At 38.1% G+C, this 27,499-nt stretch overlaps 1 protein-coding gene across 4 annotated transcripts in view; it reads left to right on the top strand.

Moving 5' to 3' along the window:
- Window positions 1–27,499, top strand: part of si:ch211-243j20.2 (uridine-cytidine kinase-like 1) — an 87,266-nt gene that overhangs the window by 4,859 nt on the left and 54,908 nt on the right. For all 4 annotated transcript variants that reach the window (XM_039749014.1, XM_039749015.1, XM_039749013.1 and 1 more), the window contains exons 2-3: window positions 3,616–3,815; window positions 19,111–19,217. In XM_039749014.1, the coding sequence (XP_039604948.1) occupies window positions 3,616–3,815; window positions 19,111–19,217 (307 nt within the window). The remainder of the gene's footprint in view (window positions 1–3,615; window positions 3,816–19,110; window positions 19,218–27,499) is intronic.

The raw sequence follows: 27,499 nt of genomic DNA, 5'->3' as shown, positions 1-27,499 counted from the left end.
GTCTTGAGACTGTTGCTGCCTTCTCTATACAGTAATAAAGTTATCTGCATTTTCCTTGAAAACCTGGACTTGCCTTCCTGTCTCACATGCAACTCTGTGACCCAAGCTTGACAATACATGTATTACAAAAAACATTGCTTCTTAAACTGCAAAAAATATTTTATTTAAAAATGAGATGATAGATGCAACTTTTTTTTTTGTTTTGAAATACAGGTATGAAAATGCAGAATGAACGTGCAATGTTAAATGTAACTTTTTTTTTAAACATAAATACAGGTATTAACACATAATGAAAACGAGACGTTATGTGTAATTTTTCAAAACAAAAATACAGGTATGAACACAGATTGAAATCAAGATATTAGATGCTCTTTTTTTAAGAAATACAGCTATGATACAGAATGAAAATGAGACATTAGATGTTATTTTTTTACTAGAACTAGATTTATGAAGGGCGGCACGGTGGCACAGTGGTAGCAGCGTCTTTCTCCCCTTGTCTGTGTGGGTTTCCTCCGGGCGCTCCGGTTTCCTCCCACAGTCCAAAGACATGCTGGTTAGGTGGGTTGGCGATTCTAAATTGGCCCTAGTGTGTGCTTCGTGTGTGGGTGTGTTTGTGTGTGTCCTGCGGTGGGTTGGCACCCTGCCCAGGATTGGTTCCTGCCTTGTGCCCTGTGTTGGCTGGGATTGGCTCCAGCAGACCCCTGTGACCCTGTGTTCGGATTCAGCGGGTTGGAAAATGGATGGATGGATAGATTTATGAATATACAGACTGAAAATGAGTCGAGGCGTGATTGCAAAATTTCTTCATTTTTTCATTCAACTTTTTCCAGGATTGTTAATTTTTCTTTCAGCATAAATGGATGCCGCTTCTCACTTTTTTTTTTGTTCAATTCAAAGAAAACTTGGAGAAGTGCTATGAAACTCAGAACAGTATGCACGAGGATGCTTGGTGAAGCACTGACTCAGAATTTGGCTATGTGTATAATGTCATGCCAACATGCTTGCTGAGATTGTCCGAGACTGGAAATTTCACAACAGACTCTCTTTGAGACAACCTGTTGCATGGAAAGTGTAGGAGCAGCATTAAGTATTTTCTGGATCTCGTTCTTATCTTCAGTGGCCGTTTTTGCTTGAAAAAATGTTTGTTATACAGTAATCCCTCCTCGATCGCAGGGGTTGCGTTCCAGAACCCCCCGCGATAGATGAAAATCCGCGAAGTAGAAACCATATGTTTGTGTAGTTATTTTTATATATTTTAAGCCCTAATAAACTCTCCCACACTGTTAACATTATTAGAGCCCTCTAGACATGAAATAACACCCTTTAGTCAAAAGTTTAAACTGTGCTCCATGACAAGACAGAGATGACAGTTCTTTCTCACAATTAAAAGAATGCAAATAGATCTTCTCTTCAGGAGCAGAGAATTTCAGAGAGAGAGAGCGCTCGCAAAGAAAAGCAAACAATCAAAAAATCAATATGTGTGCTTTTAAGTTTGCCGCTGCATTTTTTAGAGGAGCGTCAGTATCTTCTAAGCAAACAGCCTCTGTGTAAACAGCCCCTCTGCTCACATCTCCTCCGTCAGGCGCAGAGAACGTCAGAGAGAGGGAGAGAGCGAGATTAAAGAAAACCATCAAAAAATCAATAAGTGTGCTTTTGGAAGCACCGCGATAAAGTGGCATTTCTTAGAGGTGCGTCCGTATCCACTAGGCAAACAGCTTCTGTGCAAACGGCACCTCTGCTCACACCCCGTCCGTCAGGCGCAGAGAATGTCAGAGAGGGTGAGATAGAGGCAGTGAGAGACAAGCAAACAATCGAGCATCGCACGGGAAGCATATCTTATAGCATTGAGGAGTTTTAGTTAATATGTAATACATGCTTTGATTGGGTAGCTTCTAAGCCATCCGCCAATAGCGTCCCTTGTATGAAATCAACTAGGCAAACAAACTGAGGAAGTGTGTAGCATAAATTAAAAGACCCATTGTCCGCAGAAATCCGCAAACCAGCGAAAAATCCGTGATATATATTTAGATGTGCTTACATTTAAAATCCGCGATAGAGTGAAGCCGCGAAAGTCGAAGCGCGATATAGCGAGGGATTACTGTACTGAGATTTACATTTCGTTAAAACAAGATTAGTTTAACATGATGTTCTATGAACGTTTTTCCTGGCCCAGAAAAAAGTATTCGTTACACTGAATTTTGTTACTTTGGTATTCGCTATAACATGATTTAACCTGTATAAGTAATATAAAACCTATAGCACTTGTACATTGCTGCTAACCTCATATTTTGTGTTAGACAAGGAAAAAAAAAACTGTCTTTGGTTGCAGACCATTTCCAAACCTTTCAGAATTCCACCAAAATTACTTGGGACTGTATGTCTGAACACTCTCAAAATGTAAAATTCCCACAGTGTGGGATATGGAAACAAGGAAATCCAGAACATTTATTGGATGACAGAACCAAAAATGTTCCAGGTTATGTGCCAGGATATGTTATATCCAGGGTTTGAAGAGAGGAAGCCATGAACAGTGACATACTCCTAAAGTAAAAAATCTCTGTAATGTAGCCCCCTTCCCAAGGCACACTTGTGCCGTATCGTTATCTGTTAATATGCACCGCCCATTTGGCATCGCTTAAACCAGTTTGAAATTGTAGAGTTTGTTTCAGCCAAAGCAACCCCAGTTCACTATGTAATGCATCAGACTGCAAAGCTAAAGAAAGAGCCATCACTTCTCCTAGGGTACACAAAAAGGTGGCCATTGCATAGATTCTCAAGGGTAGTTTTTTTGTTTTTTCTTACAGTAGCATTTTCCAACACATATTTAAACTATTAGTAAGGTCTTGGTCAAATAACATTGAACCTCCACAAGGCTACCAGTTCAGTAATGTCAAAAAAGGTCACAAGCCTCAAAAAACAAGGATCTCCACCAACGGAGTATGCCTTGCCACTTCAAGCAGTCTAACCCCAAATTCTACAGGATGGTACTTAAAGTAATCTTTCAGAGATCTTCAGTAGCAGTTCTTCTGAGATATAGTTATATTTTTTACTTATTTCAGATTTTGTCAGCACATATATTGGCAGAACAGAATGATGTATGAATTGAAAAAAAAAACTATTTACTATGGATCAATCAATCAATCAACATTTATTTATATAGCACATATTCATACAAAAAAGTGTAGCTCAAAGTGCTTTACAAAATGAATAGAAAAATAGAAGACACAATAAAAACTAAACATAGGTCAACATTAATTAACATAGAATAAGTAAGGTCCGATGGCCAGGGTGGACAGAAAAAAAAAACTCCAAAGGCTGGAGATAAAAAATAAAATCTGTAGGGGTTCCAGACCACGAGACCGCCCAATCCCCTCTGGGCAATCTACCTAACATGAGTCAAACAGTCCTCTTTGTATTTAGGGTTTTCATGGAAGGACTATATATAAATATAATATAATAATAAATATAATAAATGTGTTATATATGAAGAATTCAATCAATGTAAGATTCTGAGCAAGATCCTGGATTTAATTAATTTGCAACATTTTAGGTTTTTTTTTTTTAATATGAGCAAATCCTAGATTCTAATCATGACATATGCTTTTTATTTAACAGTGGTAGCGGAGAAGATTCTTTGGACAATCTTTTTCCTAGATGTAACCTGACACCCTCTCTTTCTCCACGGAAGAGAACAACCAGCCAAAGTAAAACAGAACCACCACTATTGAGAACAAGTAAGAGAACAATCTACACAGCTGGAAGACCACCCTGGTATAATGTGACAGGAACAACATTTAAAGAAGCTTTTGTAATAGGTAATCATGTAATTTCTTAAGAATTAATGTGATTATGGTGTGTGCTTCTGCAGAGTATTAAAATATGTACATTTATTAATGTCTCTTTATCCAGGCTATGCAATTTCACCTCTTAACAAACTTTTTTGAAGACTTGTGATTTATTGAAAAACTAGCAAAATTCCCGCGCTTCGCAGCAGAGAAGTAGTGTGTTAAAGAAGTAATGAAAAAGAAAAGGAAACATTTAAATAATAACATAACATGATTGACAATGTAATTGTGTTGTCATTGTCATGAGTGTTGCTGGCATATATATATATATACACACACACATATAAACATATATATACACACACATATATATATACATATATACACATACATATATATATACACACACACATATATACATATACATATATACTGTATATACACACATATATACAAATCTACATGTATATATTAGGGATGGGACTCGATTAAAAAAATGAATCTAATTAATTAGAGGCTGTGTAATAATTAATCTTGATTAATCGTATGTAATCACACATGAAAATTTGCCCCAAATCGTAAATATTTTTTTTTAATTTAAAAGGGTTTTAGTGGGCGACAGAATCAAATAATAGACATGGACATGAATATTGTAAACTCAAGCTCTTTTAATTTCGAAAAAAAAAAAAAGCTTTTAAACTGCATTTCAATTCAAAACAGAAACAAAAATATCATCCCTGGCTAAAATTGGGCAGACTTAAAAATAAAGTGGTATTTTAAGTACTTTAAGTACATTTTCAGAATGGTATTGTCTTTAAATAATAATAACAAAAATTTCAACATAAAGTGCAGTTTTTCTTCTTAAAAAAATAAGGCAGAAACATAAAAGGTAATTTGACCAGCGTCACCTTTAAACTCATATTAACCTTAGCCAAAACTATTTTGTACATTAGGCTAAAACAGTGTGATCATTGAACATTTTGTAATTAGATGTAATTAGAATTACTAACGGTCACGGAAGTCCAATAATCCCCAGTAAGAGCCACAAAGTCCGCTTTCTGTAATGCATCTAATTTTGCTTGCTTTTCAGTGTGCACAAAACCATGCTTTTATCAAGGCTTAAGTCGGGTAGTCTTTTGAAATGAAATTTTCCTCTGATCAGTCGTAGGAACGCACTTTATTCCGACTCTAACATTTTTGTAGTTCTGATGTGTGCATTAATATAATCGATGTACCAGGAAATCATGCATTGACAAAAGTTCCCCTTTGCTTGGAATTGAAAGTGTGATTAAATGGAGTACATGCATCGCGTAACATGATTGTGAATGTAATAGTTTTGTGACCGTTATTAGTGTTGCTGTCATCAAGGATTTGATTATAATTTCTTTCAATCAGGTTCGTATTTGGACAGTTTGCACAAAACCACTCTTCTATCAAGGCTTCCATCGGGTAGTCTTTTAAAATGAAATTTGCCTCCGATCAGTCTTAGGAACGCGCTTTGTATCCATTATTCATAAAGCTTCAATAGGTGATCTGTCTTTCTGCGTTAACCGCATATTTTTTCATACGTCTCAAACCAAGGGGATGCGAGAGTAAAATTAATCGGGAAGCGCGCATACATACTCAGTGCACCCCCTCTCGGGAATCAAACCTCGGACGTCAGCACTAGAGGCGAAGCCTCTACCATTGCGCCACGGTGTGTGGTTTGTCTATTTGAGAGTATGTAGATCGGGGTATATACAGTGGGATGCAAAAGTTTGGGCAACCTTGTTAATAGTCATTATTTTCCTGTATAAATTGTTGGTTGTTACGATAAAAAATGTCAGTTAAATATATCATATAGGAGACACACAGTGATATTTGAGAAGTGAAATGAAGTTTATTGGATTTACAGAAAGTGTGCAATAATTGTTCAAACAAAATCAGGCAGGTGCATAAATTTGGGCAACACAAAAAAGAAATGAAATCAATATTTAGTAGATCCGCCTTTTGCAGAAATTACAGCCTCTAAACGCTTCCTGTAGGTTCCAATGAGAGTCTGGATTGTGGTTGAAGGTATTTTGGACCATTCCTCTTTACAAAACATCTCTAGTTCATTCAGGTTTGATGGCTTCCGAGCATGGACAGCTCTCTTTAACTCACACCACAGATTTTCAACTATATTCAGGTCTGGGGACTGAGATGGCCATTCCAGAACGTTGTACTTGTTCCTCTGCATGAATGCCTTAGTGGATTTTGAGCAGTGTTTCGGGTCGTTGTCTTGTTGAAAGATCCAGCCCCGGCGCAGCTTCAGCTTTGTCAATGATTCCTGGACATTGGTCTCCAGAATCTGCTGATACTGAGTGGAATCCATGCGTCCCTCAACTTTGACAAGATTCCCAGTCCCTGCACTGGCCACACAGCCCCACAGCATGATGGAACCACCACCATATTTTACTGTAGGTAGCAGGTGTTTTTCTTGGAATGCTGTGTTCTTTTTCCTCCATGCATAACGCCCTTGTTATGCCCAAATAACTCAATTTTAGTTTCATCAGTCCACAGCACCTTATTCCAAAATGAAGCTGGCTTGTCCAAATGTGCTTGAGCATACCTCAAGCGGCTCTGTTTGTGCTGTGGGCGGAGAAAAGGCTTCCTCTGCATCACTCTCGCATACAGCATCTCCTTGTGTAAAGTCGCGAATGGTTGAGCGATGCACAGTGACTCCATCTGCTGCAAGATGATGTTGTAGGTCTTTGGTGCTGGTCTGTGGGTTGACTCTGACTGTTCTCACCATTCGTCGCTTCTGTCTATCCGAAATCTTTCTTGGTCTGCCACTTCGAGCCTTAACTTGAACTGAGCCTGTGGTCTTCCATTTCCTCAATATGTTCCTAACTGTGGAAACAGACAGCTTAAATCTCTGGGACAGCTTTCCGTATCCTTCCTCTAAACCATGATGGTGAACAATCTTTGTCTTCAGGTCATTTGAGAGTTGTTTTGTGACCCCCATGTTGCTACTCTTCAGAGAAAATTAAAGGAGGAGGGAAACTTACAATTGACCCCTTAAATACTCTTTCTCAGTATAGGATTCACCTGTGTATGTAGGTCAGGGGTCACTGAGCTTACCAAGCCAATTTGAGTTCCAATAATTAGTTCTAAAAGTTTTGGAATCAATAAAATGACAACGGTGCCCAAATTTATGCACCTGCCTGAGTTTGTTTGAACAATTATTGTACACTTTCTGTAAATCCAATAAAATTCTCAAATATCACTGTGTGTGTCTCCTATATGATATATTTAACTGACATTTTTTATCGTAACAACCAGCAATTTATACAGGAAAATAATGACTATTAACAAGGTTGCCCAAACTTTTGCATCCTACTGTATATGCATACGAGGTGTGGCAGAAAAGTAATGAGACTGGCAACACTGCAAGCGATCTGGCAACGCTGCGCTGTTGTCCTTGATAAAGCACGTGTATCAGTACCCTTCCATAGCTCAGTGCGAGTTTCAACTCCTTCCGTTAACTACATGATTTTTGTGACTGTTATTAGCGAAGTTGTGTTTTTGGTTGTGCGTCGCGCAAAATGGAACAGCGGAATTTGGAGCAACGTTGTGCCATTAAACGGTAACTGTGACGTTTGAAAAGTTAAAACGGGCCTATGGGGAACATTCTTTATCCCAAGCTCATGTTTTTCGCTGGCACAAATCATTTTTGGAAGGCAGAAAACACGTTGAAGATGAACACCGTTCAGGGAGGACTTCAACTTCGAAAACCAATGAAAACATCAAACGTGTGAACACTCTTGTGAGATCAGACCGTCGTTTAACATTAAGAGTGTTGAGTGAACAATTAAATTTGAACTGATTTACCGTTCATCAAATTTTGACATGCGAAAGGTCTGTGCCAAAATGGTGCCGAAAAACTGCCCTCTCCATAACAGAATTTTTGACCTCAAAAGGCATTCCTGTGGTTCCCCAGCCCCCTTATTCACCTGACCTCAGTCCGTGTGACTTTTTCCTTTTTCCTAAACTGAATGTCCACAAAGGACGTCATTTCGGGACTTTAGAAAACATCCAAGAGTGTAACGGACATGCTGAAGACCATACCGGTTGAAGACTTCCAGCGCTGCTACCAACAGTGGGAACAACGTCTCCATCGGTGTGTAGCTGCCCAAGGGAACTACTTTGAAGGGAATAACATTGATGTTTGAAAAAAATAAAAACTTTGGTAAATAAAAAATCAGTCTCATTACTTTTCTGCCACACCTCGTATATATATATATATATATGTATATACCCGCGCTTCGCAGCAGAAAAGTAGTGTGTTAAAGAAGTTATGAAAAAGAAAAGGGAACATTTTAAAAATAACGTAACATGATTGTCAATATACAGTAATTGTTTTGTGAGTGTTATGAGTGTTGCTGTCATCAAGGATTTGATTATCATTATTTCTTTCAATCAGGTTCGTATTTGTAGGATGTGTTGTATTCATTCCGTGTTTGTCAATCGTTGTAAAGATAACAGGTTTCATTCATCGATTCGTTTCTTACTGCATCAATAAACAGCGCGTCTTCCTCTTTATCTGAGACGTGACACACTGCATGCACAGGTTTTTTTTTACACTGTCTTCCTTTAGCGGGACATTGACTTTTTCCACCATGTGCTTTGTTTCTGCAGTAGCTGCACTTATGAATATACTTGTATGTATCACACGCTTCATATTTTTTTGCTGCCTTCTCAATTGTGTAATTCGGTTTTTGTTCAGCACTCTTTGGAACTGTTGCTTTTTGTCTGTGCACTGCGTCATTTCATGTGAGCCGCTCGGTGTGCATGCATCGAAGGTTCCCAGTTGTGCTGTTGCCATCTCGTGCAATGTCCACGGCTGTATTTAATGTTAGCTAAGACATGGCACTTAAAAGTTTCTCTCGCAGTTTCGCTGAGTTTGTGCCAAACACCACCCTGATCATCTCATCTTCCTCTGCATAAGCACAGTCCTTCACCCGTGAATATTTAGCTGCAGTGTTTCTATTGGATTGCCGCTGACGGACGGCCTAACTCCGCTTCCCATGGGCATCGAGCAGAAGTCTATTATAGTATATGGACGAAAAAATAGGTTCCAGTTATTACCATTATGCATAGAATTTCGAAATGAAACCTACCCAACTTTTGTAAGTAAGCTGTAAGGAATGAGCCTGCCAAATTTCAGCCTTCTACCTACACGGGAAGTTGGAGGATTAGTGATGGGTTAGTTAGTGAGTGAGTGAGTGAGTGATTCAGTGAGAGCTTTGCCTTTTATTAGTATAGATAATGCAAACAAATTTCAGAAAATATTGGAAATCCAAAATATTTAATTGTTCAAAATTAACATTAAAGTACATACTTTCCTGAAAGACATACTGTAGATAAGGGGTGCCCAATGCGTCGATCGTGATCGACCGGTAGATCGCAGAGGTAGTACAGGTAGATCGGGTTGCATTAAAAAAAACAAAATTTAAACGTTAGTCTATCATATATCCTCCCTATGGCACTTGCCACTTGATTGATATACAGGGTGGCCAGTCTGAGATCTCTTCTCTTCTAACACACTGGTCATCCCGCACACATGATCAAACACGCGAGCTACTGCAAAACTCCGGCTATGATTTAGTTAAGCCTAACAATTTATATCGACTAAAGAAGGGATTTTAAAAAAAAATTGTTTGGGGAGGGTATGGGCTGGATATGGAATTGAAAGAGTATTTTTTTTCTCACAGTGTCACAATCGAAGTGAGTTTATTTGATCTGTCAGTTTATCATTGCTATTCCAAAAGAATTATTCAGCTCTACTTATTTAAGCGAGTCAGCCTTTTCCCACATGACGATTATTAAATCCAAATACTGTAGTGACCAGAAATGTATTGAATTGTTATTGTGCCATAAAGGTTATTCACTTATGCAAGGTATGGCAACATATATAATTTTTAATGTAGGTAGATCATTTTGACCTGATCATTTTAAAAGTAGCTTGCAAGCTGAAAAAGTGTGGGCACCCCTGCTATACATAGACAAAAATAAACCAACACTCGAATTTTTAAGCAGAGTGCCATAAAAAATGTGTCACCCCATAGGTAAGGCGAATATGAAAATTTATAATGAAACTGGTTCTAAAAAACAATTTTTAAAGTAATAAGTATTATTAAAATAATAATACCAGTGTTATTTTTTAAAAAAAAAAGATAAGTGTTACTATGGAAGTTTTACAATAAAAATTCTGTGTTACTTCACCAAAATATGCCTTTTTAAGATGCTGCATGCTGCTGTCAGTTTGTGCTCTGGTCATCTGGTGATAGTTAGTGAGGAAGGACTTAAGCACATATGTAGCATGGAATCAAATAAAAAGAACTGAATAAAAGTTACAAGGGAGTTAAGCACATACGTAGCATGGAATCAAATAAAAAGAACTGAATAAAAGTTACAAGTACATATTTAATCCTGCATGTGATGTGGGATAAATATAATCCTCCCAGTTCAGGGTTACATGAAGTGATTTTCACAGCAGCACTGGGTATAAGACAAGAAGCAAATGTGGTACCCCAGTGCTTTTTAGGACTCAGTTGCACAGTTAAGCAGAAAAGAGTGTGCTGCTTGCAATCCAGTAACAGAAATCTATAAAGTATCAGCCTAGTTTTAATCCAGCTGCTTGCTATAGATATTTAAAACCGTGTGGTCTGGGGCCTGGTGTATAAATGGGGTGTACAAACAAAAATGTTTCATACGCCTGTTTCCACGCTTACATCAAGATGTATAAAAACTAAACTTGCCATAAAGTCACGCACATTCTCACGACAGCTCAAACCACTACATATGCAAGTTTTTGGCTCGGTTTTGCAAACTGGCGGTACCCAGCGTCAAAGCAGTGCTACTATTCCTGTATGGTTTCCCTTTATTGTTTTAGATTCACATCCTTGATGCAGGTTTATCAAATACACTAAAATTAACTGCATATTGTTTTTTAGTTTATGGCATCGGATTGTAATCAACCTCTAACCATATAATGGTACACTGAATGGCCAAACTATTCCAAATACCATAGCCACTTTAGCGTTGTTACTGTCAGTGCACCACTCAGAGTATTTTCACCCACTGTATTTGAGTGTGGAATCACAGCTGTACAGCAGCTGATCGGAAAGCTCTTTGGCAGATTGTGCGAAGAGCGGAGAGAAATATCGGGATACAGTTTCTAGCATACACTGCCTCAGCCATGGGCACAGTCTATTTGAATTTCTCCCATTCGGCAAACACTTCAGAGCCTTTGCTGTAGGGACCTGGCAGTTCAGAAACAGTTTCCTCCCAAGTGCTCTGAACGCACTCAAATCAGTGCACAACTGCTCCCGGTATAATTGCAAGTACAATTGCCTCACTGTAAACTTGCATTATGGTTGTAATATTGTATAACATGAGCCACATATACTTTCATATTGTATATTTTTCACTATTTTTTATCCTATGATTATTATTGTTGTTAGTGTTATTTTTGCCATTTTATTGGAAAGTAAGTTTATGGAGGATTTGCATATTGAATCTGATTGAACCATACAATAACAATAAATAAATTCAATTGAATAAAAGAGAGTGTGTATTTACAGATGATGATGACTGGCTTCTAAGTTGATTTAGATTTCCAGGTGCTATATTCTTGGAGCTCTTGATATCTATTTTTAGGATGAAATGCAGTAAAGTATACAGTATATATTACATTATACAGATACATTTTAACTTCATTTAAGTAATGTATATTGTTAATGATTAAGCATGTGAGGAGTCGGTGGCGCAGCAGTAGCGATGTTGGTTTAAGCAGTGGTATACACAATAAAAGGAAGTTGATCGAGTGACAGAGAACTCGAAACTTCAGGGATTATTCCTACCTCGTGCTGAATGCTTGCTGGGACTGGTGTGATCCTGGATGGATAGATGGATGGAATAATTAATCATCTACTACAACAATATTTTTCAATGTTCCCTAAAATAAAAGGAAGGACAGGAATCGGGGGTTAATACGTTTAAAGGAGACAGTACTACTGCAATAAATTATTTTATTGAAGGTCGTGCACGGCACAGCAAGCATCTTGCAGGAGATGGCAACAATCTCTGGAAGGGGCGCCAGCTCGTCGCTAACACTGCGCCACCATGCCTCAATGCTTTATACATGCTTTAATTTCTATCATCATGAAAATAATATCAAGTATACATCTTAGTGTTTAAATTGTTCAGAGAGCTGCAACATCATGAATGTAATGTATTCTGTATCCTGTTGGTGTAAGAGAAAGCCCATTCAAGAAGCACATAGTAATTCACACACAAAAGAGTACATATATTGTCGCAGGCAGCTGGAGGTGGACCACAGCCGGGACGCCCGAGGGGACCGGAGGAGGACTGGTGTCTCCTTCCGACCAGGAGGGCGCGACCGCCCCGGTGCCTGAAGAACCCTGCAGCCCAGCACTTCCGCCACACCCGGAAGTGCTGGGGGGAAGAAGAATGGAGACACCCGGAGGGCTTCCAGGTGCGCAGCCGGCACTTCTGCCACACGGGGGCGTGTCCATGGAGGAGTGCCGGGAAGCAGCTGGAGCCCATCCGGGTTGGTATAAAAGGGGCCGCCTCCCTGCAATCGAGGGCAAGAGTCGGGTGGAAGAGGACAGAGCTTGGAGAGAGGAGTGGAGGCGACCAGAAACGCATTTTGTGACTGTGAGGCCTGGACTTTGGGGGATCGGTGCTGGAGGCACTGGGTTTGTGCACCAAATACTTGTAAATATTGTAAATAATGGAGTGTGTTGGGTGAAACAACGATGTCCGCCTGTCTGTGTCTGGTCCAGTACCACTATATATATATATATATATATATATATATATATATATATATATATATATATATACACTACTGCATAGTCTTTTGTTTTTGAAGAAGCCAATCAATGATCACCATTAAGCTTTTTGTCTAGTTAAATGAGAGAAGAAATAAAAAGATGGAAAAAAAAGACAAATTAACTGATGGAGCCAAGCCATGATCAATGAAGCACAATTTTTTTCTGTAGCTGATAAAGATGCTCTTTATCAGAATTCGATAAGAGGAAAATGGGACAGTGCTTTGAATGAAAGAAATTAGTAACTTTTTTTTTTTTTTGATAGACATTTATTCAAATTAAGTGTATACTCAGGTAGTACTAATTTTAGGTTTTGATGCTAATGGACAGTCTAGAGTTTTAGTAGTTTTAGCTTTGAATGAATCGACTTTAAATTCCCTTTGGAACATTACCAAATTCCAGTTTAATACAGAGTTCTGCTGTAGTCTGTTTCACTCCAACATCAACAAGGATTATATGTAGCATTTTCAGCAGTAAGTAGCTCAAATGAACTAATGATGTTAGCCCTGGTATAAAAAAAATATATACAAGTAGTGTATACAAAACAGTAATAATAATAATAATAATAGCTAGTTACATAGTACTTCTGATGTCCAGTTACCAAATGGCACTATAACTGAGGTCCATTCATATAGAAAATGTCCTGTGTGACAATGGATAACATAGCTGGTTTAGTATAATACAAAAGAGAACAGGAGTAAACAAAATAAGAAGTTTTTAAATGATCGTATGATTTATTGAAAGAATAGGGTTCAGCAACACCTATATCACCCATTTTAAAAAGTAACTTTCCCCTAAATGTAAAACTTGGTTTTGCCATCTTTAACAGCAACAACTGCAATCATAATCTTTGACATCTCTGTGGAGAAATGTTGGCCCATTCTACTCTGTAGAATTGTTTTAATTTAGCCACATTTGAACCAAGTTTAAGTTCCCAAAACAAAATTTCAGTGAAGTTCAGGATAGATCTTTGATTAGGCCACTCCAAAACCTTAATTTTTTTTCCTTTCATCCATTCACTGGAGGACTTGCTCTTGCGCTTCATATTGTTGTCCTGCTGTGTTACCCAATTATGCTTGAGCTTCAGATAATGGACTGATGACTGGACATTCCTCTTCAGTACTTTTTGTTAGAAAACTGAATTCATGCTTTCCTCAATAATGGCAAGTTGCCCAGGCCGTGAAACAGCCAAGCAACCTCACACCATTATACTACCACCACCATGTTTGACTGTGGGCATGATGTTCTTATTGTGGAAAGCTGTATTAGCTTTATGTCAGATGTATTAAGACTTTTGGCAATTGTTAGATGTGCCTTTATGTCCCTTTTGTTTAGCAATTGGTTTTGTCTTTCCATTGTTCTAAGGATACCATTTGCCCAGTGTCTTTCTAATGGTGGAATGGTAAATGCTGTGAGAGGCCTGCAATTTTCTCCTGTTAATTATTTAAATTTGTTTTATTGTCTGAAGATCAGAAACAAATACTTTTTCATGGCACTGTAGGTAGATGGAGAAATGAAGTTAACTTTAACTTTTTTACCCTTGTCAACAATGCTATATAGGAAAATTAACTTACTAATTGGAAATAACAAATTTGAATAGAGAATATATTTTCATGTTTGAGATTAAACTAGGTGCAAAATGTGTTGTGTTGATGCAGCACTCTCAGTAGGTTTAAAAGATTATCTAATGACACCATATTCATTACAAACATAGTTTTTAATGCGTGTTTGGTGATCCAGTTGCATTTTTGCTCTTTTTAGTTAAATGCAGTATTTGTTTCACCTTTTTTGAATTAAATTAGGCTTGTAGCCCACATAACAGAAGCAACTTCAGCCAGATAGTGTAACGCCTTTTAATGTGAAAAGTACCATGGGGACCGTGTCCATTATCATTAGTACGCAGTCCATTACCTTTCAGTGAACATAGCTGACAGGTTACAATTTCACACTTGGTTGTTTCCCAGCTGATTACTGTATTCCAATAAACCCCATCCTTATGACCTTAGCCGCACTACAATATTTCTTGAAACTGGCAGAATCCCTTGAGATATATAATAATGAAGTTGTATTAAGGGCAGAAACAAGAGAAGGATATTAGAATGAATAAAGGAATACATGAAAGAAGTACCTAGAACAGTAAAACAAAAAATTTTTTTACATTGTGTTTAAATGCAGTTAACAATGTTAAACCCATAATGATGTAAATATCTTTCAAAGAATCCACTAAAGGGATAAGAATCTTGATAATCTGCCTCAGAATAATTGCTTAGAAGAAGTAAAGAGATAAAGCAAACAGAAACATATAACAAATACTTTTAACGGGATTTAGCCCTTTTCAATGCAGTATTAAACTGACAGTAGTTATAAATACATTTTTAGCACTGAAATAGTAAAATTTATTGCATCTGATCGGAGAGAAGAAAATTAGTGTTGGATTATCTGTACCCACAAGAGGTAAGGACTGATTGAATTAGTATAATTGGACAGATTATTGGTCAAGAGTTACCCTCTATGTCATCTTTTTGTAATGTGTCATGAAGTTTTTCAATGTGATACCTTTATTCATTGTATAATATAATGAGTGGTTATTTTAGTTTGATGAGAGATGTTTTACTCTATAAAGCCACAAGGTCAATTATTCAGTCATATAGCGTATCATCCTCTTTAATAAAACCCCTGTGTGGCAGCGCACATAAAATCCGTTGTTGGGGAGACGCCACACAACATAATCAGTTGCACGCCCCCTCAGATTAAAATACTTGCTGGGGAACTGCACAGTACTTGCGCAAAATTAAGACAAGAAACAGAATGAGGTCAGGGTCCCTTGCCATTTAATATAGACTGTTCCTACTAATGTTTATGCACTACTGTTCTAGCGCCCGTTATTGTAATGGGCTTAATGTCTAGTAAAAAAAATAAAATGGCTCCTTTTCCAAGTCTGATACTACAGTGACAGTGTACTTTTATATGTCATGCTCCATTTGGTATGGTATGTTTTCCCAATATAATCCAAACAATAATTACTAGGCTGGAACATTTTCCTCAGTTTGTTGTCCCATATAGCAGATATTTTAACATAAGTGCTCTGATTTTTTTTTTTTTTTATTTTGGTACATTTGAGCTTGGTGCAGGTGATGTCAAAGAATCTTACATTTTGTGCAGTGTGTTCTTTTTCAAACAAATTAAAAGATCTACTGCCCTGCCAGTTTTTTTATGTAATTGCATTTTTACCTTTGCATTGTAGTATCTGATGGTAATTGTAACCTGTTCTTATTTTGCTTCTGCTTGTATTTTTAAAACGATTTCTTAAATTGATAGTGAGATTTTGTAATAGGTAAAAAGTGTCAACTACCTACAATATGACAAGTTACAATTTATTTAAGAAATTACCTATTGATGTGTTCTCATCGTTAGATTTTAAATTGATTAACCAAAGTTATTGTTGCAGCAGAACTGATATACTAAAAATAAAATACAGCTGTGCCACCAAAATTATCACCATGTTTTGGAATGTCTGCTGTCTTTTGGATATGGCAGTCAAAACAGCCAACAACTGGTGTGAATATTCATATTCAAAATGAGTAAACATTCTAAATTAGCAAAAAAAAAAAAAAAAAATCCTAGCCGTTCTTGGGCAGCTGTTATTTAAATATGAGAGCAGCCAGAATCCTTAGTAGCTGCTCCCTATAAAAGGGAACCATCAGTAATACCGTCTTGATTTCAATCTAGGACTTATATCTGGTATACAAGCCATAAATTACTCAGCTTGCTGGGCACGAAACCACGTTCTCTCACCCCGTTCACTCAGCAAGACATGTTGCTGTACATTTGTAGCACAGGACAGACCTCACAATTATTTAACTTTGACAAAGTTATGATCTGAAGATGGCAAAGAAATAAGCAGTATAATGCACATAATGATATTATGAGTACTGAAATAAGCCTGTTCTCTTTTGGGTTTATGTTCAAATAAAACTATAGATTAGTGGTGGATTGATTTTATTAGTTATTTTTGTTTAAGCTTTCCTTCCTTTGTGTTTGTCACAGTGCTTGAAAAACCATTTGTGATTTTCAGATTTCTGAGTTTCTTATGTCTCCTTGATACTCTGAGGACTTGTTTTTGCATTTTATTATATAACTAGCAAAATACCCGCGCTTTGCAGCAGAGAATTAGTGTGTTAAAAACGTTATGAAAAAGAAAAGTAAACATTTTAAAAATAACATAACATGATTGCCAATGTAATTGTCTTGTCACTGTTATGAATGTTGCTGTCATCAAGGATTTGATTATCATTATTTCTTTCAATCAGGTTCGTATTTGGAGGATGTGTTGTGTTCAAGTTATATTCCGTGTTTGTCAACCGTTGTAAAGATAACAGGTTTCATTCATCGAAGTGTTCACTACCCAAATCGGTACTCATGAATCGAAGATGTTTAACAGGCATTCCTGGTATTAAGTTGTGGATTTGCCTGCGAATATTTAGCGGTAGCGTGTCTATGAACTTAATTTAAACTTAAGCTTTACACCTTGCTTTCCTATTGATATGTCTACAAAGGCTTGTTCAGATTCAGAGGGTTGTTCCTTTCTTACTGCATCAATAAACAGCTCGTCTTCCTCTTTATCTGAGACATCACACACTGCATGCATGGGTTTACCTTTCCCAGTCCTGCAAAGTCAGTTCACGTGAGCCGCTCAGAGTACATGCATTGAAGCTTCTCAGCTGTGCTTGTGCTATCTCGTGCGATCTTGCGATGTCCACAGCTTTATTTAATGTTAGCTCAGACCCGGCACTTAAAAGTTTCTCTCGCACTTTTGCTGAGTTTGTGCCAAGCACTATTCTATTCCTGACCATCTTATCTTCGTATGCATAAGCACAGTCCTTCACCAGCAATTTTAACTCCGTTACAAAGTGATGAAAAGTCTCGTTTATACCCTGCGTCCTCTAATTAAACTTGTATCTCGTGAATATCGTATTCGTCTTAGGCATGACAAATGCTATCGTCAGCGTGTCTATGAACCTAATTTAAAGTTAAGCTTTACACCCTGCTTTCCTATTCGTTTGCATAAGCACAGTCCTTCACTAGAAATTTTAACTCCGTTACAGCAATTTTAACTCTGTTACAAAGTGATCAAAAGTCTCGTTTATACCCTGCGTCTTCTCATTAAACTTGTATCTCGTGAATATCGTATTCGTTGTAGGCATGACAAACGTCAGCAGCAGCCTGTCTATGAACTTAATTTAAACTTAAGGTTTACACCGTGCTTTGTTTCCGCTTTAGCTGCACTTATGAATATATGCTTGTATGCGTCACTCGCTTCATATTCTTTTGCTGCCTTCTCAATTGTGTAATGCGTTTTTTGAACAGGTTTCATTCATCGAAGTGATCACTACCCAAATCGGTACTCATGAATCTAAGATGTTTAACAGGCATTCCCAGTATTAAGTTGTGGATTTGCCTGTGAATATTTAGCGGCAGCGTTTCTATAAATGTAATTTAAACTTAAGCTTTACACCTTGCTTTCCTATTGATATGTGTACAAAGGCTTGTTCAGCGTCAGAGTGTTGTTCGTTTCCTACTGCATCAATAAGCAGCTCGTCTTCCTGTTTATCTGAGACATCACACACCGCATGCACGGGTTTACCTTTCCCAGTCCTGCAAAGTCAGTTCCCGTGAGTCGCTCAGAGTACATGCATTGAAGGTTCTCAGCTGTTTCTCTTGCACTTTCGCTGAGTTTGTGCCAAACGCTAGTCTATCCCTGACCATCTCATCTTCGTTTGCATAAGCACAGTCCTTCACCCGCAAATATTTCGCGGCAGCGTGTCTATTGAATAGCTGCTGACGGACGGCCTTATATGGGCTGGCACTCGTGACGATGACGGATGCAACTCCGCCTCACATGGTGACCGAGCTGCAGGCTATGGCCGTATATATGTACGTAAGTAGGTTCCATTTATGACTGTTACGTGTAGAATTTCTAAATGAAACCTGTCTAACTTTTGTAAGTAAGCTGTAAGGAATGAGCCTGTCAAATTTCAGCCTTCTACCTACACGGGAAGTTGGAGAATTAGTGATGAGTCAGTCAGTCAGTGAGGGCTTTGCCTTTTATTAGTATAGATCCAAAACAATATTTGTTTTTATTTTTTACTAAAATGTTCTAGGTAAAATGAAAATATTTAGATGAAAACTAACAACAATGATAATAATAGCTACTCATGATTTACACAATTTCAGTCCAGGCAAGCAATGTAAAATCACTGCGTATGGAAGGACATTGGAAATACTAGGCGCCATAGAATCCAAGGAGGAAATTATATCTTGTTAGACTGCATAGCACAAAATTATAATAATGTTGTAGAATGTTGGGCAGGAGGAGCATGGATTATGGAAACAAAAATTTTTGCAATAAACAGACAATAAATATTTTTTATCTCATTTTATTTCAGGCCTTTGTGGTGGCAGTGCTTCTGGAAAAACTACAGTGGCAAACAAGATTATTGAAGCATTGGATGTGCCCTGGGTAGTTCTTCTATCCATGGATTCATTTTACAAGGTAAATTAAGTACACACTTCGCTGTTTGCAAATCGCTTGCTTCTTTTGTAATTACCAAGACAGAGCAACATGTTACATGTTCAGTTTCATTAAAGAATTTATGAGATCTCTTAATATCCCTTTCCCACTGTAAGTTTATTCTTTTTAGGTGTCTGTTTGTCTGTCCATCTGTCCACATGACATAACTCGTCTCCCTTGGACCAGTTTTGTTGAAATGAGGCTCACTTACTCTTCATGGAAATTTGTTGAGACCATTCTTGAGATTGTGTTGTACACAGTTTTAATATTTCATAATGTCCCTTTGAAAAGCATTGGTGAATTTGCTTGCTTGCCTGTCTTAAAACAGAAAAATGTTCTGTGACTTCAACTACGAATTAGTTCACTGTTTCAATTTTAGTTTGAAAGTGGTTACACCAACTTATATATTTTATATATTTCTTATTTTTTTCACCTTGATTATCCACAAATAACACAAAAAAGATCCTCAGTAAATTAAAGTTATTGAAAAAAAGTTATTGAAACACCAAAAGAGTGTGTGCATGGGTAGGAAGTTGTTGGCACTGGCATCAGCAAATTGTTCCTGCTTTATGAAGTCTTCCCAGCGGCTTGTGCACCAGCAGAAGAGAAATAGTGCATCAGCACCTCGGTTCCCCCGATGCTTTAAGTCATAATAGGTAAGTTAAATAATCTTTCTAATTGTAAAAGTGTAACATGCACGCAAGACCCTGTACTCTGAGTACCAAAGGTAATGCGAAAAGGTAATTTCCCCTTTTGGGATTTATAAAGTTTATCAAGATCAAAGAAAGAAAGAAAAACAAAAGGTTATCTCGATACCTTACACTAAACCCACATCACAGCACCTTTATATGCAGATTACAATGTTTCACTATTTCACTATCAGTATAATTTAGATGGGAGACCAGATGTCTCAGTGACAAGCACAATCTTGATTTCAGGCTATGCCTTCCGATAAATAACTGAAGAATATCAAAATGTCCTGGGTTTAACTGGCTTCTATTTAATAAAACATTGCTCCACCAAACCAAACATCCAATGCTTCAAGGGGTTCCCCCACATTCATCCATACTCTCGCCCCTCCACTATCTCTTCGATGTATAGTAATTTACATATAATGGCATTGTCAAAACTCTAAAGGGGGGGTGGGGGAATTTAAATGTTGATTAAGAACTTTTGTTAAATTCGAACAACATCACTAGGAAGACCAAAAACAGAGTACTGCCATTTGTTTGTTTCTACATCAGCCACTGTATGGAATCATATGTGGAAATTTGTGAAATTGTTGTTTTTTTTCCCCTGTGCCCTGATACCATTCTGATGATGATGAGATAAAGCAGGCACTAAACAAATGAGGATAGGCTTTATGCATTGGCAAACATGCTATACAAATGTCTTGTTTTGGGACACATTCACCTGGTATCGATAATGGTTACTCATTATAATGAAGTTTGCCTTGTTCTTATGTTATTTTTCTTAAATATTAAACTGAATAGCTTTGCAAGTCTAATTTCATGAAAATTACACTGGGCAGTCATTCTCAAGCAAGGAAGAAATAAATTTAAAAAAAGTTTTATTTTTTCTACTTTAAGTTCCAGGGTCTCATGTATAAGGAATTGTGTAGAATTCATAGTAAAACGTGGCATATGGACAAAACTGGAAATGTGCATATGCACAAAAAATCCAGATGCATAAAGCTGGGCATACGGCAAGTTCCACACACTTCACCTTTATAAATCTAAATGAACGTGAAATTTAACACACGTGCATGGGTGTACAGCCCCACCCTGACTCCTCCCAGAATTTCACATATTTCAATAGTCAAATCAATATAAATAGCCCCTTCAATTCAGTGTCTTGTTAAAACACAATGTCAAAAGTACATGGAAAAAAGAAGAATTTCAGTGAATGTGAAGTGGAGGCAAAAAAAAACATACTATTTGTTGGCTTAAACAGTGGTATAAGCAACAGAAGGAAAGTGATGGAGTGATATAGCATGGCAGAGTTCTAAATTCTAAAGTTCAAGTTGAGAAAGTCACACAGTGCCCAAAATAAAAAAGAGTTGGTCAGATATCAAAGTCAGCATGAAGATGTGACCAACACATCTTTGGGTGATGGCTGCACACACACCTTTGCCTTGGAAACCACTGGGCGACCATCTGGCTGTGTGCTGACAGACACTATTCTGGAGTCACAAAATACAATAGTGTATGCTGTAAGAGATGTGCCCAATGAACTAAAGAATATAAATGAATTGGTTAAAAAATAAATGCTGCATTTGATTACCTGTTTTTACATTCTGCTAATTACATCCAGACAAAGTTGTAACGCTGTCCAATTTGGGTGATCTTTTAGTGGGTCTCTGTCAGGTTCATCATAATGCATTTCTTCAGGTACAAGCAAGCCACGATTGTGTGCCACATTATGCAGCACGCTACATGCTTGCACAATGCAGTGTATTTTCTGTGGATTATAGCGTAGCACAATAATAGAATGGAAATACTTTCTATTTACATAAACAAATGCATTCTCAGAAGGTGCCTTTATAGTGTAGCGTCAGCACCAAGAGCCACAATGGATCGATTCCCTGCTCTTTACATGACTCTTTGAGGTAACTCACTATCCTTAAAAGGCCTGCTTGCCTTTTGCCACACTACTAGGTAAAAGCACCTGTGACTGTGCAGAATTGCCGTTTTTATAGGCTTGTCTGTTATAGATGATGTAATGGCAGCTCATTCTTTTGCTGATTCATCCCTAGCTGATGTAACATGTCCTTGTCCATGTCCATGTGCCGTTGCAATAGGAATGTGACTGCTCTGATTTCATTTGGAAAACCTGACGTTCCTGCAAATTGCTCTGGGATGTTTCCCAGTTCTACCACAGTGTAAGGCAATTTTATATATCTGGATGACAAAGCATATAAAACCATCCCAGCTGGCATGGCGTGACTCAGTGTTGATTGTGAAATACCCAATCAGTCAGCCAGTTCATGTTGAAAAGCTCCTGTGGCTAAAAACCCAAGAGTGGACAGTTCTTGCAAAGGAGTAGGTGGAGCACATTGCCTCAGTGTCTGCCTTTGTAAAGCCAGTGCCAGTTCAGCACACAGCTCCAAGAGGATAGCTCTTGGATATCGAAATCAACTTAGAAGCCAGTCATCATCACCTATAAATGTGCTGTCTGTTCTAATTCTTCAGCTTGCCTTGTCTTCTAATAACGCCAAAGCATCTGTGGTAGTTGGAATAGTTTGTCCTTTCCATGGACCATTATATTGTTGCAGAATGATGCAAATATGAAAAAGAAGGGAAATGACACAGAAATAGCACTGCTTTGACGCTGGGTGCCGCCAGTTTGTAAAACCGAGCAGAAACTTGCATATGCATGGTGTGGGTCTGCCTTGAAAGTGGGAATGGCTTTTTTTAAAGTTTAGTTTTTATACATCTCAAAGTAAGCATGGAAACGAGCGTACGCATTGTTTACACATGAGGCCCTGGGTAATTAGTAGTTGCACATTGTGGGGTATATGTATGTTTATGTGCATATTTGAGTGATAGTGGTCTCTGTGTTGGGCTTGACTCCCATTAAGGCCTGTTTTAAACTTTTTATCCAATTCTGGCGAAATAGTCTTTGGCCGCTGAAAACCTGAAATGGATTGAGAAGGTTCCAGAGCCTACCCACTGAAGTCAGTCATCGACGGCTACAGTGCCTGCACAGTCTTCTGACTCGCCCAAATGTTATACAGTGCATTTTCTAACTTGTTTGATACTGAGTTTTCTAAATCATTTATGTGGACTTTTGTTAATACCAAACATGATTTTTATTTCTATTGGATGGATTTTTAATAATTAGAATTTCTCCCCAGAATGATAATTTTCAAAACAACATGATATTAACAAAAATTTTATCAGTTTCTGTGTTGTTTATAGTGTACTAGCCGAAGCAGCGGTGTAAGAATGGGAACAGAAAACGAAGAGAAATGAATTCAGTATATCAAAGGCTTAGGAAACCACTGTCACAGTATAACGAAAATAGCAAGGAGCGAAACCAATGCCAATGGTCGAGAGAGTACCTTCTTGTAGCAGGCTACGGAAAACATAGACATATATAGATAGACGCCGCATTCACTGTGTTGCCCAGTCAACACGATAAGTCCGCACGTCCGCCCTATTGCGAGTGGTAAAAGTGCCATTTAAACTAATACAGGTAAACGTGGAAACCGGGTTTTCTGATGAAAAAACAATAACGTTTTAAACAGTATCGTTTACATACAACAGATTTTGGCGAATCGTTTACATGCAATTATCTATATCCATTTATACACTAATAATGGCAATTATTAAATAATAATAATCATTATCATTATTAAATAATTCCTCCCGTATAAGTAACATTTCTCAGACTGCTTTCTTCCATCTCTAGACTTTGTCCTGTTCTTATGCAACACAGTACTAAAGTATTGATCAATGCCTAAGTCACCTCACGTATAGATTACTGTAATGGTATTCTGTCTGTCATCCCACAAAAACGTATCCATCGCTTACAATTTATTCAAAATTCTGCTGCCAGGATAATAACCTGCTGTTCTAAATCCACTGAACATACTAAACCTATTCTCTCTCAACTTCTCTGGCTCCCTGTTAACTATAGAATACAATACTAAATACCGCTCTTAACATTTAAAGCTCTCCACAACCTCACTGATCTCCTACAGACTGACACACGTCTTGCTCACTCAGATTCTCATCTGCAGCTGTACTTTCTGTACCACACGTCAACCTCTGTGCTGTGGGAGCTTGAGCGTCTCTCATAGTGCTCCTCAACTCGGGAATTCTCTTCACTCTCATATACATCAGCTCGATTCAATAACACATTTTAAAACTACCCTCAAAACTTATCATTCCAAAGTGGCATACCAATTGTGAATTTATCTTTGTTTGTTTGCTAATTATTGCTGTTTGATCGAGAGCGACGGTGGATGCGGAAGTAGGATTAGAGATGGCGGGCGGGGCTCTGTTGTGCGTATCCCATGGTCTTAGAGTTGGTGGGTGGGGCTGTGTGATTTGGCGGGCATGGCTCTTTGTCTTGCGTGCGCTCTCTGTCTTGTGTGCGCTCTCTGTCTTGCTTGCCCTTAGTTAGAGTTGGCGGGCTGGGCTCTGTCGAGCATATCTCATGGTCTTAGAGTTGGCGGACGGGGCTCTTTGTCCTGCTTGCGCTCACTGTCTTGCGTGCCCTTAGTGAATTATATATATAGAATGGATTTTGGCTTTAGATTTCTCAAAAGAGTTTACTTTTTTATGTTAGCCTAAAAGTCTTAAATTTATTTTTCCCCACATCAAGCAACACTCAGTGCCCTAGAATGGCAAAGCAAAAAGAAGATTTCAGACATTTTTGCAAACTTTTTAGAAAACTGAAATATCACTTGAGTGTTGTTTGATGTGGAGAAAAAGTGAAATTAAATGATTTTAGCACATGGCTGCAATATAGCAACTTGTGAAAAAAATAAAGGGGTCTGAATACTTTATGAATGCACTGTATCCTTATATATAATTTGATACTATCAGTATGTATGGTGTTTGTATCAGTACCCCGTATATATGGTGTTCGCGTCAATACCTCGACTCAATACAAGTTAGAACCATACAATGAGACTCTGCCTCTGTAGTTAGAACATCATGTGGCAAACGCGGACGCAGTATTGCGTGATTGGCTAAGAATGTTCCAATGCTTCAGTGACGCCGCTGGACGGCTGAGTATAGTAAGTCGGTGTTGGTTCGAGCAGATAACAGTAAGTTTGGTTGGTTTTTGGAACGTTGCTTTGGTGGGGCGTACTTTCCAGGACTAACATCGTCGACTGACTTAAACCCTTCGACAGCTCTGGAACCATAAGTAATTTAGAACGTATCACCATTTGCTTGGTACGTCGAAATCTATCTTTGGGCAGTTCAGTTTTGGCATCCGTCTCTGTGTAATGCGCATCCGTCTCTGCTGGGTATTAACAACGGTCATTGTTTAAATTTTAGCCGATCTCAGATCTAAAATGACCACGCCAACATAATTATTACAGTTTGTTTTGAAAATTTGTTTGCTGGAAAAAATCAAATGAGGTGCGCCGGAAGAGCTGAGTTCACGTCTCGCAGCCCCGTTTAAACAGGAAGCTCTTCATTACATTGGCCGAAAAGATCTATTTTAAGCACAAATCAGTGCCATGATAACAAAATCATTTCAAGAACTTAAAAAAACAAATAATTCCTTGCAGAGAAAGTATGGATTTCACAAACTTAGAATTTGTAGCCTGATTTGATCGGGCTCCCAGTCGCTAGTATAAAAATAAAGTAGAAATATCTTTGTGAAATAAACTAAAAAGTACATTGTGATGGGAAACCATAATAACCATGGTAAGGGCACCAACAAAAGCTAAGCTTTTTAAAGTATATAATTTTATTCCAGTAGCTATTTGAAAAATGGGTATTGACACTAATTGTAGTTGGTTTTATCATTAGTCCATACAATAGTTAACCTCTTTTTAATATATTCTAGGAATATAATAGCATTTACTTACTTGGAATTTTACAAGAAATGTGTTCATTTCCTGGTCCAATAGCATTCACTCATGACTGTCCTCTTGAGGTTCATGATATTAGGTGGGAAAGGAAACTGAAAATTGTGCAGAAGAGCTGTTGATACACTACTGGTCAGATGTTTTAGAACACCTCAGTTTTCCAATTTTTCTTCAAATTTAATCAGTTGAAATGCATTGAATGACCTAAAATGGGGAAGTAGTAAACCAGAGGTTTAAATTTAAATTTTAAGTTAGCAAAAACTGAAAAAAAGACATTTCAGAATATTACAAATAGACCTTCTACAGAGTACTTACTGATATTCTGCAGCAATTAAAGTAGATTAAATCTTTCAAGTTGAAGCAGACAATTTGCTCAGGTGGCCCAACCTCTCTGGGTGCCTGTATGTCTGCAAGCAGAGTTGGAACAAACTTTACTACATCCTCTGAAGTACTACTTGGACAGCATTCCAGTAGTAATGGCAATTAACAAATGAAATGATACACAGTATTATTACCCTTGCAAGTGTATGTGACGGTCCTGCTCCATGCTCTGTCTTCCTGATTTGGGAGCCTTTTGAACCCAAAACTGTTGATAATGTAACCAGATGAGCTGATAAGTGGGGACAAAACACTGTAGGCAACAGGATGGTGGAAAAGTGTTTAGTGTTTTTATTAAAAACAAATCAGACCTAAACAGTTGTTTTAGAAAACTGTCTATGGAGCTAATTGTGGTGATATTTGAAGGAATCTTGGCTTTTGCCAACAAGGAGCTGCTGAAGGTAATATTTTTTATTATTAGCATAAATAAATAATCCATAAAAACAGGGAAAATCCAAGTAATTAAAACAAAGCTAAAAACAGGAATAAAAACCACCAGTCACTGGGTCAAACGAGCTGAGCCCAACTCCTTCCAAATCTTCCTCGGCTCACCCATTGCTTGTTCAGCTAGAGAAACTTAAGCAACTGCAGTCCTCTCAATCCCGCCCCCCCATCTTGGCTGCCTCCATTGGTGTCTGCCAGACTGCTCGGGGTCAGTTGTCCTCTCATCATCCTTCTCACTCATGTAGTCATACCTTGGATACCTAGAGAGGACGCCACCTTGCTCGCACCCACTCCACAGCAGAATCAGTGGGTACGATCCATACCTAGAGCATGATCCCTCGCTCTGTCACAGGACCCCTGACCTTACTGCCTTCTCTCTCTCTAACCGACTGGCTCGTTCTCTCTCTCTCTCTCTTTACCCCAGTGCCGCACTCTCACTCTACAAGCTTTACTCTTTCTCTTTTTTTTCCCACACTAGAACTCACACTTCCCCTTTTAAAACGGGGACGTAGCACAGGTGTGGCAATTAGCAGCTCCCAGAATTAATTATGGCAAGAGGCAATTCATTCAGAGAAACTGCAAAAAAATAACAAAAAAAATTTTCATTGAGTATGGTGGCCTACACAATCCAAAGACAATTGAAAACTGGAAGAAATGCTGATAGGAAGAGATCTGGCAGACCCTAAGTCACAACCCCATCAGAAGACAAGTTTCTAAGGGTCACCAGCATGCGTGATAGCCGTCTCACTGCACAACAGCTTTAAGATATTAGTAATATTGATTTTGACCTGAACTCATATTTGAATTTCTTGTGTGTTTCCATATTGCCAAGCTAGAATATCTAAGTTTGTGTCTTTAGTATATTATACATTGGTGACCCATGTCTGAT

This window comes from Polypterus senegalus, chromosome 3 (genome assembly GCF_016835505.1).
Source record: "Polypterus senegalus isolate Bchr_013 chromosome 3, ASM1683550v1, whole genome shotgun sequence".
Lineage (NCBI taxonomy): Eukaryota > Metazoa > Chordata > Cladistia > Polypteriformes > Polypteridae > Polypterus > Polypterus senegalus.
The sequence above is the reverse complement of the archived record's forward strand: the minus strand, read 5'-3'. Positions and strand labels throughout refer to the sequence as shown.